The sequence below is a fragment of the Panthera onca genome, chromosome B3 (genome assembly GCF_046562875.1).
Source record: "Panthera onca isolate mPanOnc1 chromosome B3, mPanOnc1 haplotype 2, whole genome shotgun sequence".
Classification (NCBI taxonomy): Eukaryota; Metazoa; Chordata; class Mammalia; order Carnivora; family Felidae; genus Panthera; species Panthera onca.
In genome coordinates, this window is record NC_138344.1 from 53,324,812 (window position 1) to 53,338,193 (window position 13,382).

The 13,382-nt window shown below is 34.0% G+C and overlaps 1 protein-coding gene across 2 annotated transcripts in view; it reads left to right on the forward strand.

Moving 5' to 3' along the window:
• Positions 1–13,382, forward strand: part of TRPM7 (transient receptor potential cation channel subfamily M member 7) — a 122,354-nt gene that overhangs the window by 70,125 nt on the left and 38,847 nt on the right. For both annotated transcript variants that reach the window (XM_060618536.2, XM_060618537.2), the window contains 8 exons: positions 2,419–2,559; positions 2,941–3,075; positions 4,502–4,782; positions 5,804–6,032; positions 7,150–7,305; positions 7,383–7,526; positions 9,498–9,626; positions 11,500–11,778. In XM_060618536.2, coding sequence (XP_060474519.2) covers positions 2,419–2,559; positions 2,941–3,075; positions 4,502–4,782; positions 5,804–6,032; positions 7,150–7,305; positions 7,383–7,526; positions 9,498–9,626; positions 11,500–11,778 — 1,494 coding nt within the window. The remainder of the gene's footprint in view (positions 1–2,418; positions 2,560–2,940; positions 3,076–4,501; positions 4,783–5,803; positions 6,033–7,149; positions 7,306–7,382; positions 7,527–9,497; positions 9,627–11,499; positions 11,779–13,382) is intronic.

Below are 13,382 nucleotides of genomic sequence, written 5' to 3' on the forward strand. Positions count from 1 at the left end.
ATATGAGATTTAGTATACACTACCTTTACCTTGGTGGCTATACTAAATAAGCCAAATTTTTTTATTTCTGTAAGTGAAAAATCCTAAAGCCAGTAATTGACTATTTTCAATTCAAATTAATAACTTGAGTGTTATAAGTAGTATTTGTATAGTTTGAGAAACTGCTTATTGTTTTTTTTAGATAACTCGCATTATTTCCTGTAACTTTATTTCCCATTTAAATGGGACCATATCCTAATGGCATTTGTGAAGTTTTTATGTTTTTAATTTTTTAATGTTTGTTTATTTCGAGAGAGAGAGAGCAGAGCAGGAGGAGAGAGAGGGAGAGAGAGAATCCCAAGCAGGCTCCATGTTCAGCATAGAGCCCTATGGGGGCTCAGTCTTGTGAACTGTGAGATATGACCTGAGCTGAAATTAAGAGTCAGACACTTAACCAACTGAGCTGGCTACCCAGGCACCCTTGTCAAATTTTTTATTTATTAATTTGAGTTTATTTATTTATTTTGAGAGAAAGAAAGTGCAGGTGGGGAAGGGGCAGAGAGAGAGGGAGAGAGAATACTCAGGGTCCATCCCACAACCCATGCAATCATGACCTGAGCTGGTCACCCCTTTAGTTTTATTTTTTTTAATTAGACAGAGGTGCCTAGGTGGTTCAGTCGGTTAAGCATACCACTCTTGATTTCGGCTCAGGTCATGATCACATGGTTAGTGAGTTTGAGCCCTGCATTGGGCTCTGTGGTGACAGTGTAGAGCCTGCTTGGGATTCTCTCTTTCTCTCTCAGCCCCTCTCCCACTTGCATGCTCTGTTTCTCTCAAAACTAAATAAATAAACATTAAAAAAAAAAAATCCAACTCTTGATTTCAGCTCAAGTCATAATTTCAGGTGGTGAGATCAGTCCCATTGTTGGGCTTGTGCTGGGCATGGAGTCTACTTCAGATTCTCTCTCTCTCTCTCTCTCTCTCTCTCTCTCTCTCTCTGCCCTTCCCTCATGCACTTGCATGCTCTCTCTTCACAAATAAAAATAAAAATAAAAATATCGTATATGACATCCTTGCTCATAAAGTATATTTTGAGGTTGCTCAAGACAAAAACAAAAATCTTGCACCTAAGATGAAAATACTTTTTATTTTTAAATCGGAGATTAAAGAATATAAGTATCTAGAAATTTAAAACTTCACAGATGAAACCAAATTATAAAAGGTATAAACATTTTTTTAATGTTTATTTTTGAGAGAGAGAGAGAGAGAGAGAGAGAGAGAGAGAGAGAAAATGAGTGGGGGAGGGGCAGAGAGAGAGGGAGACACAAAATCCAAAGCAGGCTCCAGGCTCTGAGCTGTCAGCACGGAGCCTGATGTGGGGGTCAAACTCACAAACTGTGAGATCATGACTTGAGCCGAAGTCGGACACTTAACTGACTGAGCCACCCAGGTGCCCCACGGTATAAACATTTTTTAAAGTACTAAGTTCATGAGGTGATAATTAGGAAAATTGAAAGAATGGTGATGGTAGAAGGGCAGAATTAGTTGATATATGTAAATCATCTTATGATTAAGCCCTTTTAAGATTATTTAATGAGATTAACCAAATATTTGATTCTGAACAGGCAGTGTTTCCAAACTCACAAATGGCTCCTGTTCCAGGAGTTTATTTGTAAATTGATATCCTAGGGAAATGAAGTCTTAGTTCTAAACAGTGTTACAAGTGGTAGTTTAAATCTTAGATGAGGCTATAAAAACTTGTGTAACCTATAATATAGCCAATATAATTTTGGCTAAAAAATACTTATAAGTACTTATGGGCTTATTTGGAAACATAAGTAGCAATTATAGCATTATTTTTGCAGGAAAATGCAATTTATGGTATGTGCCACAGTGAAAATGGAATACTTGGCTCTTAGAAGTTCCTTTGCCTCTATGTGTGAAGTATTAGAGCAGTGGAAAGATAAAGGATCTGCTGCTGCAAGCCATACTTCTGTCCTGAGCATACCTTATGACTTCAGAACTTCAGAATTATCTCTTCTTACAGAGGAAATGGAGGACCAAGTTACTCCCTTCTCCTGCAAAGATAGCTGCAACCAACCCCAGCTTCCTGTAACAAGTAAACATTTGTCATTTTGGAGAGTAGGTGTCTTTATAGGCATGAATGGAAATATTGAGAAATATCTTGTTTATTTAAAACTAATGTTTTTGGGGCGTTTTTGTGGCTCAGTCATTTGGGTGGCCCACTACAGCTCAGGTCATGATCTCGTGGTCTGTGAGTTCGAGCCTTGCATCGGGCTCCCTGCTGACAGCTCAGAGCCTGGAGCCTGCCTCCGATTCTGTGCGTCTCTGTCTCTCTCTGTCCCTTCCCTGCTTGCTCTCTCTCTCTCAAAAATAATAAACATAAAAAAAAAATTAAAACTAATGTTTTGTTTCCAGGGAAATCTTCCTCCAGGATATAAGATCACCCTAATTGATATAGGACTCGTTATTGAATATCTTATGGGAGGAACTTACAGATGCACCTACACTCGGAAACGTTTTCGATTAATTTATAATAGTCTTGGTGGAAATAATCGGGTATGTAATATTTTGGGGGGGTGGTTTATATGTGTACTTTATACACTTTGTAAGTTAAAAATTCATACACTTTAAAAGTTTAAAACTACTAAATATAAGAACAGTGAAGTAACATCGTCTTAAAAATGGTTTTTTTCAACTAAGATACATAGAAATATTTTGTAATCGAAATCTAAAATCATTTTTGTATACATATACACATATTTATGTATATATGTGTATATGTATATATTTATACATTTATATGTGTGTGTGTGTATATACACATATACGTATATGTGTGTGTGTGTGTATATATATATATATTTGGATTGATTATTGAATTTTTATAGCATATTAGTATATTTAAGTGTGTAAAAACGAATAAGCTTTCATTTTCAGAGGTCTGGCCGAAATACCTCCAGCAGCACTCCTCAGTTGCGCAAGAGTCATGAATCTTTTGGCAATAGGGCAGATAAAAAGGAAAAAATGAGACACAATCATTTCATTAAAACAGCACAACCCTATCGACCAAAGGTATGTTTGCATAAATACTACCCTTTCTGAATTTTGTTCTTTCTAATTTACTAGTATTTATGAAATAAAAAATTGCTTGTTTTAGTAAGAATCAACTTACGTTTGTAGATACATTTTTGATTATTTATTTTCCCATATACAAAAAGATATTCATTATGAGTTAACAATTCTATTAAGTTTTTGTATTTAGCTGTGATAATAAAAATTTTTAAATATTTTGATAAATGCTAAACCGCCTCCTCTTATTCCACTTTAACCTGATTAACAACATGCAAGACAATGTGTCTTATCCAAACTTGTCTTTCATTAAAATTATGTTTTATCAGATATTGAAATATTTAGGCACTTTAATTTTGGAAAACTTTATTACAAAGACATTTTTTAATTATTTGTTCATTCAGGAATAGAATTTGTTGATTCATCACTTACTTATAACACCCAGTGCTCATCCCATCCAGTGTCCTCCTTAATGCCCCTTGCCCCTTTAGCCCTTTCCCTCGCCCAACATCCTGCCAGCAACCCTCAGTTTATTCTCTGTATTTTAGGAGTCTCTTATGGTTTGTCTCCCTCTCTGTTTTTATCTTATTTTTGCTTCCCTTCCCTTATGTTCATCTGTTTTGTATCTTAAATTCCACCAATGAATGAAATCATATGACATGCCTTTCTCTGACTGACTTATTTAGCTTAGCATATTACACTCGTTCCAGCCACATTATTGCAAATGGCAAGATTTCATTCTTTTTCATCGCTAAGTAGTATTCCATTGAATATATATACACCATGTCTTCTTTATCCATTCATCAGTTGATGGACATTTGGACTTTTTCCATACTTTTGGCTATTCTCAAAAGTGTTGCTGTAAACATTGGGGTACATGTGCCCCTTTCAGATCAGCATTTTTGTATCCTTTAGATAAATACCTTATTCTGCAATTGCTGGGTGGTAGGATAGTTCTATTTTTAATTTTGTGAGGAACTTCCATACTGTTTTCAAGAGTGGCTGCACCAGTTTGCATTCCCACCAGCAGTGTAAAAGCTTACCCCTTTCTCTGCATCCTTGCCAATATCTGTTGTTGCCTGAGTTGTTAATTTTAACCATTCTGACAGGTGTGAGGTAATATCTCAGTGTGGTTTTGATATATATTTCCCTGATGATGAGTGATGTTGAGCATTTTTTTTTTATATATATGTTAGCCATCTGGATGTCTTTGGAAAAGTGTCTATTGATGCAAATACCTTTTTTTTTTTTTGAAATAACATTTTGGTAAAATTTGAGCTATAATAAAATCAAGTATATAAAATTTATACTATTTTGATTTGTGCAGTTGTATGAAGTTGAACAGTACAAAGAAGATTTTATAAAATTCTGAGATTAACGTCATATGGCCTTATTATAATGAATCTTAGATATTTGTTTTCCCTTGAAGATTGATACAGCTGTGGAAGAAGGAAAGAAAAAAAGAGCCAAAGATGAAATTGTAGACATTGATGATCCGGAAACCAAGCGCTTTCCTTATCCACTTAATGAACTGTTAATTTGGGCTTGCCTTATGAAGAGGCAGGTCATGGCCCGTTTTTTATGGCAGCATGGTGAAGAATCAATGGCTAAAGCATTAGTTGCCTGTAAGATCTATCGTTCAATGGCATATGAAGCAAAGCAGAGTGATCTCGTAGATGATACTTCAGAAGAATTGAAACAGTATTCTAAGTAAGTTAGATTTTATCATTTCATTTAAAAAATACATCAAGATCATATTTAAATGGAGGTTATAGTGTCATGCACTATGTGGGTATATATGTGTGTGTGTGTGTATATATATATATATATATATATATATATAATTTTATTGGTACAATTAAAATATTTTTTTTAAATTCAGAAGGAAACATTGCTGCTTATGCATGTAAAAAGAGGTTTATTATATTGTTTAAATTCAAGAGTTAAATATTTTGGCAAGAAAGAAATCCATAAGTCATCTTATTAATTGCACATACTAGCAATTAATTCGATTAGGAAAAGTTTCATTTGAAGTGGTAAGGAAAGGAAGAAAGTGAGGTTTGAACTGTGTTCTAAGGAAATGAATTCAACTGGAAGGGCATTTCAGAGGTGGAACTACATATATTGAAGAGTAAAACAGTTCACAGAAGTTTACACTTAGAGGAATAATAGAATATTAAGCTGAAAAGATACTTTGTAATAAACTTTATGATAGAAAATAGGACCTCCCTCTGCCAAAATGGACTGTCTTTGGAAGAGAGTCAGAGTTGTACTGAAAATAACAAGAAGTGATCTTAGAATTACTTACTGAGTATCTAAGGTTCAGGTGTTTTCATGATTAGGTTAGTCCCTGTTCACATTAGTCTTTCTACTGGCTATCAACCCTTTTCTATGTTTGAAATACTATATAGATATGACTTTTTGAACAGAGCATCTGAACATTGTCAGTTTGGGTTTCCTGTGAAGCTGCAGGTTTATTTCCAAGATGAGGAGAAAGTGCTCTAGAGTTACCTTTACAGACTTGTTCTTAATATGACATATTTTAATATTTTGTGATATCCACGTAGTAGTAGATATCTGAAAACATAGGGCTGTGATTCTAATGCCTTACAGTTCCCTGATTGTGTGTGTGAAATTATTAAAAATGGGAACATGTTACGAAATTATTTAAGAATAATGTTTAAAACTGCAGTTTGGTAGTATGAATGTTTTGGTTTTTATCTTTTGATAGTGATTTTGGTCAACTCGCAGTTGAATTATTGGAACAGTCCTTCAGACAAGATGAAACCATGGCTATGAAATTGCTCACTTATGAACTGAAAAACTGGAGTAACTCTACCTGCCTCAAGTTGGCAGTTTCTTCAAGACTTAGACCCTTTGTGGCCCACACCTGTACGCAAATGTTGTTATCTGATATGTGGATGGGAAGGCTGAATATGAGGAAAAATTCCTGGTACAAGGTATATTTAGAAACAATTTGGTATATAGTGTGTGATTAGATAAAAAGAACAGAGGAATTAGCCCAGATATATAGTAAAATGCCCCGATTTGTGAGGGTGGTGGAGGTGGCAGTGTTGGCGTTTTATCTCAAGTGGCATGAAATGGCCTCTTTTTTCCTCCCTATTCTTCACTCTGAATCCTTTTCAAGTGTAACGTATAATGATTATTGCCTCTCTCTGAGCCAGAGGCATGAGGGCAACAAATGGAAGTGTTGGTGTTTATAGCCCTGAGCAGGCATGAAAAAAAGTTGCTTCTTTATGAAAAGATAATTTCAAATTCTCAAGTTCAGGACCTGTCTACTAACTTAATAATTTGTTACTTTTAATTTACTTGAAGTATATTGGATGTACCTAGTTTTTATGGTTAAGAATTTGGATAAAATGTTGACTGGTACTTTGGGTTCGTCACAGTGAGAGATACTACTTTAAACTTTCCTTTTCGTTATCTTATATCTTAAATAAGGTACAGAAATGTAGAAGGCAGAAATCAGGCAAGTAGTTTAACCATTGTAAGTGGGTAACAAATACTGATCATCTAATAAAAATAATGGTGAAAGATTAACCAATAGAAAACCTGATACACAATTATAATTTCTTTGTGTTTTAGGATTTTGCAATAATACATAAAATTTTACAAATAAACTTGTTTGTTTATAGAGGCACAAGCTGAATAATCATGTTATGACATGGAACACTTGCATTGAGATTTAGGATAAAATTATGCACATAGCAATTTCATAAGGCTTTAATTTTATTTAAACAAAAATGTGTTTTCTGAACAAATTATGAACTGTTTTTTTTAAAAGGACACATCTATAATAATTATTCTATAATAATTATTAAGTCTTTTCTATATCATCATAATCATAATACTGACATGTTTTGTTACTCCTTAAAATAATTCAACCTGGGCCTCTTTAAATATAATATGTAAGTAAAAAGTCATGTTTTTGAGTTTTTTTTCCCCCTATGCTAACAGGGGCAAACTGGCTAACTAATAATCAAGATATTTAATAGCTTTTTATTCTTGAAGGTCATTAATTTTAAAATGTAAACTTACATGTTTCTAAATTTTTAGGTCATATTAAGCATTTTAGTTCCGCCTGCCATATTAATGCTAGAATATAAAACAAAGGCAGAAATGTCTCATATTCCACAATCTCAAGATGCCCATCAAATGACAATGGAAGATAGCGAAAACAACTTTCAGAACATAGCAGAAGAGATTCCCATGGTAAGGAGGAAAACTGTTTTTAAGTAAATATAAATTTTTTGTGAATAAATATATGATAAGTGTTATTTTTATTTTAGGAAGTGTTTAAAGAAGTAAGAATATTGGACAGCAATGAAGGAAAGAATGAAATGGAGATACAAATAAAATCAAAAAAGCTTCCCATTACACGAAAGTTTTATGCCTTTTATCATGCACCAATTGTAAAATTCTGGTTTAATACGGTATGTTGTATGTTTTTAAGCTGTATGAGCATAATGGTTTTAAAGGATAGGCTTTAGGGGACCTTTGGTCTAAAGTCCGTATTAACTTTGACATAACTTAGATTACTGACAAGCCATTTTCCATTTAAAAGAGCACATGTTTAACTTAGTTTTATCTTATTTGCCATCATAAAAAATGATAAACACTAACAAATCTTAGATCAAATTGAAACTAGAAATTTTCTAAGCAAAAATGTGATAACCATATGCCTTTGTAAGTGGGTATCAAATACTAATTGTCCACCAAAAACATTGGCAAAAGTTAACCAGAAGAGACACTGTGTCAGTATGTCAGAAAGACATGTCTTTGTGCTTTAGGATCTTGCAGAGAATGTGTAGACTTTTTGAAATGAACCTTTTTGCAGTGTTAATTTGAAGGTCAGAAGTAATGTAGGTCATTCATATCGTTTTATTTATTGGCTTATTTCCTTAATCATACTATAGTACATGCTTTATCATCTGACACATAATTGGCTTTTCTCTTGCTTTCTGAAAGAACAGTTTTTTCTCCCAGGTAAATATGTCCATGGGGGAGAGACTCACCTCAAGAAATATATGAGATTAGCCCCAACTTTTAACCATGGGTTGAGTGAATGAGTTTTTATTCCCCTTCCCAGAAAAATTCTTAAAAAAAATTTTTTTTTAATGTTTATTTATTTTTGAGAGAGAGAGACAGAGTACGAGTGGGAGAGGGGCAGAGAGAGGGAGACACAGAATGAAGCAGGCTCCAGGCCTTGACCCCTCAGCACAGAGCCCGACGGAGGGCTCAAACTCACAGACTGCAAATCATGACCTGAGCTGAAGTTGGATGCTTAATTGACTGAGCCACCCAGGCGCCCCCCAGAAAAATTCTTAAATTGTGTATTTTGTTATTATTTTATTGTTTTTCACTTTCATCACGTTTGCATTCATGTGAGTGACTATTTAAAAATGGATAGCCCTGGTGGCCAAATAGAGATATCTCTTTCTTCTTATTTATTGGAGTTTACTTCCCTACCCTGCCATATCTTTAATCATGAATATGGCTTATTTTAACACTTGGAGAGGCAAGGAGAGTGATGTGAGGATTCTTGAATACAGTTGTTTAAGGGTCAACTAAGTCTTGGGTTTCCTCTGAAATGAAATGACTCTTCAGATGTTGTTATACATAGATCTTATCACTTTACCCCAATCTTTTCTGTTAAGAGTATCACAAGTGGGATGATCCCTTACCTAGGGAAGATGCTTTTTTTTGTTCTTAATTTGTTTATTTTGAGAGAGCGAGAAAGAGAGAGTGACATGCTAGCAGGGAAAGGCAGAGAGAGGGAGAGAGAGAATCCCAAGTAGGCCCATGCCATCAGGTCAGTGCAGAGCCCAATGTAGGACTCAATCCCATGAACTATGAGATCATGACCTGAGCCAAAATCAAGAGTGGGATGCTTAACCAACTGAGCCACCCCTGTGCCCCAGGAAAATGGTTTTCTTATCTGTTTTCATTTCTTGGGATTCAAATCCACAGTGACTGGGAGTTAGGAAAATACCAGTTGTATTTCTGGGAATGCTGTTTGGTTGGGGGAAGAAGGAAGCAGGTAGTATGTGTTTCTTGATGATGATAGTGATGAATTTCTATAATATATTTAATATATAGGTATAAGTTAAATGGAATTATATGAACTATGCTGAGAACATAAATCTTGTATAATTTCTCCTGTGTGAAGTACTGAAAAGTCATCAAAGTTCTAGAACAACACAGTTATATTCTGGGAACCATTTGTATTTTGATTGATAAAAGCAGTGTATACACTGAAGAGTTACTTCTAAAACTTTAATGATTGAAGCTGGGAGATAGTTCACAGGGGTTCATTTAGTCTCTTTTTCTGTGTGTTTGAAAATTTTTATAGTAAAACATTTTACTTCATAATACTATTTATATTTTGTATTTTTTTAAATTAGCTGGCATACTTAGGATTTCTGATGCTTTATACATTTGTGGTTCTTGTACAAATGGAACGATTACCTTCAGTTCAAGAATGGATTGTTATTGCTTATATTTTTACCTATGCTATCGAGAAAGTCCGTGAGGTATGTCTTTAGTTTTTCCTACCAGTAACTTACTATATGTGTAGAAGGTGTTTTGTTTGTTTTTTTGGTATGAATATGGGTATGGGTATGTGTATGTGTATGTGTTATCATTTCAGTAGGTGATGACATTATAGAACATGTTTTTACTGTTCTAAAAATTGTGGCGTAAGAATAGAAATCAGTGGGGGTGCCTGGCTGGCTCAGTTGATTAAGTGTCTGACTCTTTTTTTTTTTTTTTTTTTTTTTTTTTTTTTTTTTTGAGACAGAGAGAGACAGAGCATGAATGGGGGAGGGTCAGAGAGAGAGGGAGACACAGAGTCTGAAACAGGCTCCAGGCTCTGAGCAGTCAGCACAGAGCCCGACGCGGGGCTCGAACTCACAGACCGCGAGATCATGACCTGAGCCGAAGTTGGCCACTTAACTGACTGAGCCACCCAGGCGCCCCAAGTGTCTGACTCTTGATCTGAGGATCATGAGTTCATGTTTTATATATTTATGGAATCTGTTGTTTTACAAACATGTTTGAAAAAATTAAATTGTTAAATGAAAAAAGTAAGTTGCAAAGAATTTTAAGTGCACATTCATAAAATAGTTCTGTAAGGATTCTTTAATTATAATAACAGTGGTTGCCTCTAGTCGGAAGGGAAGTTAATTGGCTGAGGAACCAAGAGTGGATGGGAGACTTTTCAATACTTACTTTTTTAATGTTTATTTACTTTTGAGAAGAGAGAGAGAGAGCAAGCACAAGCCAGGAAGGAGCATAGAGAGGGAGGGCACTCAGAATCTGAAGCAGGCTCCGTGCTGACAGCAGAGAGCCCGATGTGGGGCTCAAACTCGTGAACCATGAGATCATGACCTGAGCCAAAGTCAGACACCTAACCGACTGAGCCACCCAGGCGCCCCTTCAGTACTTATTTTTATATACACTATAATTTTAAAGCTGTAAATATATTACCATTCCCCACCCAAAAAAAATTTTTTTTTATTTTTATATTTAAGGGAAGAGATAAGTACAGGTACTTAAACCACTGAGTTGTTTACTTTCTGCAAAGAAGACACCTTTGGAAGATTCTACTAGGATATTCTTTTGTTGTTTCGATGAAAAATAAAACAACTTTCAGAAGTATCTCACTTTCTAGAGAACTGTGTTCTAATTTGAGATTTTCAAATTATTAGTAAGATGACCTTGATTGAATAGGTCATTTATTTGTGGGTATATATACATACTTATATGGGTTTATATATACACACACATATATGTATGTGGAATGAGGACAAGTAGTATCTGTCTCTGATATCTTACTGAATTGTTTTAGTGGTCAAATACATCATCAGATGCCAAGATAATCAAACATATTTTGCCAAATGCCATGTGAGAAATACTGTATAATTTCACTTATATATGAGATCCAACAAAAAAAAAACAAAAAAAAAAAACAAGCAAACACACAAACAGACCTGTAAATACAGAGAACAAAGTGATGGTGGAGGAGGAGGAGAGGAGAGATTGGCAAAACGAGTGAAGGGGAGTAGGAGGTACTGACTTGTAGTTATGGAATGAATAAGTCATGGGGCTGAAATGTACAGCATAGTTGGAATATAGTCATTGGTATTGTAACAGCATTGTGTGGTGACAGATGGTAGCTACACTTGTGAACATAGCATAAGGTATAGAGTTGTTGAATCACTATGTTGTATACATGAAGCTAATGTAACGTGTTAACTGTACTTCAATTAAAAAAAATACTTTGAAATATTAAAATATATAAAATTCTACTGTGATATTATAATTGAATGCTGGTATATGTTTTAATAGGAAGAAACTGATTTCTTAAACAGCTTAATTAGATTTTTTTTTTTTTTTTATCCTTAGATCTTTATGTCTGAAGCTGGGAAAATAAGCCAGAAGATTAAAGTGTGGTTTAGTGATTACTTCAATATCAGTGATACAATTGCTATAATTTCTTTCTTCATTGGATTTGGACTAAGATTTGGAGCAAAATGGAACTTTGAGAATGCATATGATAATTATGTTTTTGTTGCTGGAAGATTAATTTACTGTCTTAACATAATATTTTGGTATGTGCGTTTGCTAGACTTTCTAGCTGTAAATCAACAGGCAGGACCTTATGTAATGATGATTGGAAAAATGGTAAGTTGAGAGGCATCTAATAATATTCATGGGTTTATTGATATGTTTTCTTAAAATCATAAAAACCTGTTACTAACATAGTTTTGCTTGAATTAGAGAATGTTACTTCATTTTTATTTGCTTCATACTTCAAATCAGCCATTCCTCCAGATATTAACTTTTGAAGAAAATATGTGATGGGATAAGATTATGAAAACCACGTTCTTTTTGTTTTATCTTAAAATGTTTTAGTTTTTAAATGCTACTTTCTAGAAGCATTTGAGATCAGAATGAAAAATACAAGTTTATTAGCTACCATTGTTGAAGTTCTTTTCGTCTTTACTACTACTACTACTACTACCCTAAACCAGTCCATCATCTGGCACCTGCAGTAATGTAGTAAAATCTATTTACTCATAACCACTGTGGCCTATCTTTAATCTATATTATAGCTAGAGTAATTTCAAAATGCATATCTGAATATGTCATACCCACTTTGTAAAAAATCTAAAGCTTTTTCATTACCCCTAGAGATCATTATACTTAATGAAATTCTTAAACCCTGCCCAGTATGACTTCTTGCTTTTCTTTTTTTACTTTTAATTTTGAGTTAATTATAGATTCACATGCAGTTTTAAGAAATGATAGAGATCTTATGTACTTTTTACCTTGTTTCTTCCAATAGAAACATCTTCCTTGCTTTCTAAGTCTCATCTCTTTTTTTTTTTTAAATACATGAAATTTATTGTCAGATTGATTTCCATACAACACCCAGTGCTCATCCCAAAAGATGCCCTCTTCAATACCCATCACAGAGGTCTAAGTCTCATCTCTTAACCAGTTTTTGACCTCTTAACTATGCTGTAGTCATACAGGCTTTTCTCTGATTTTTTTAATATAGTCCCTATCATGGTACCATAGCTTATGTTCTTCTTTCTGCCAGAAATGACTACCCTTATCTACACTGACATCCTTAGCTTTTTTGACTAAGTTAGGTTTATCCTACAGATCACATCTCCAACCTGATTTTTTTAGGGGAGTTTTTTTAATCTTTTTCTGCTAGATCAGGTTTATTTGCTGTATAATTTTATGGGGCCCATGTTCCTCTTATACAGAATATTTATATCTAACTATATTTTATTTTATTAAAAAAATTTTTTTTAACATTTATTATTGAGAGACAGAGCATGAGCATGGGAAAGGCAGAGAGAGAGGGAGATACAGAATTATTGTTAATTTATTGCATATATATGCAAATGTCATAATAATTATTTAGGTTGATTTATTGTAGTAGATTAAAGTACAGATTTATTGTAAATGTAGTCTCTTAATCTGTGTGGGTCTTCCCCCTGTAGATTATTATTTGTGGATGAATACTATGTTGTTGGAGTAAGACAGTATTCACTTTTTTAGATGTAAATACTGAGCACTTGTACACTTAGATAAGTGGATAGAAATTAACTCTTAGAATTCTTGAATAATGATTTCACTTAATTCTTAGAATTCTTGAGTAATGATACCAAAATTCACATTGTGATTTAACAGTAAAATTTTTTTTATTGATTTATTAGGTGATAGTTCAATTAGGCTCTTTTTCAACTTTGTTGAAATTAAAGAATTGCAGA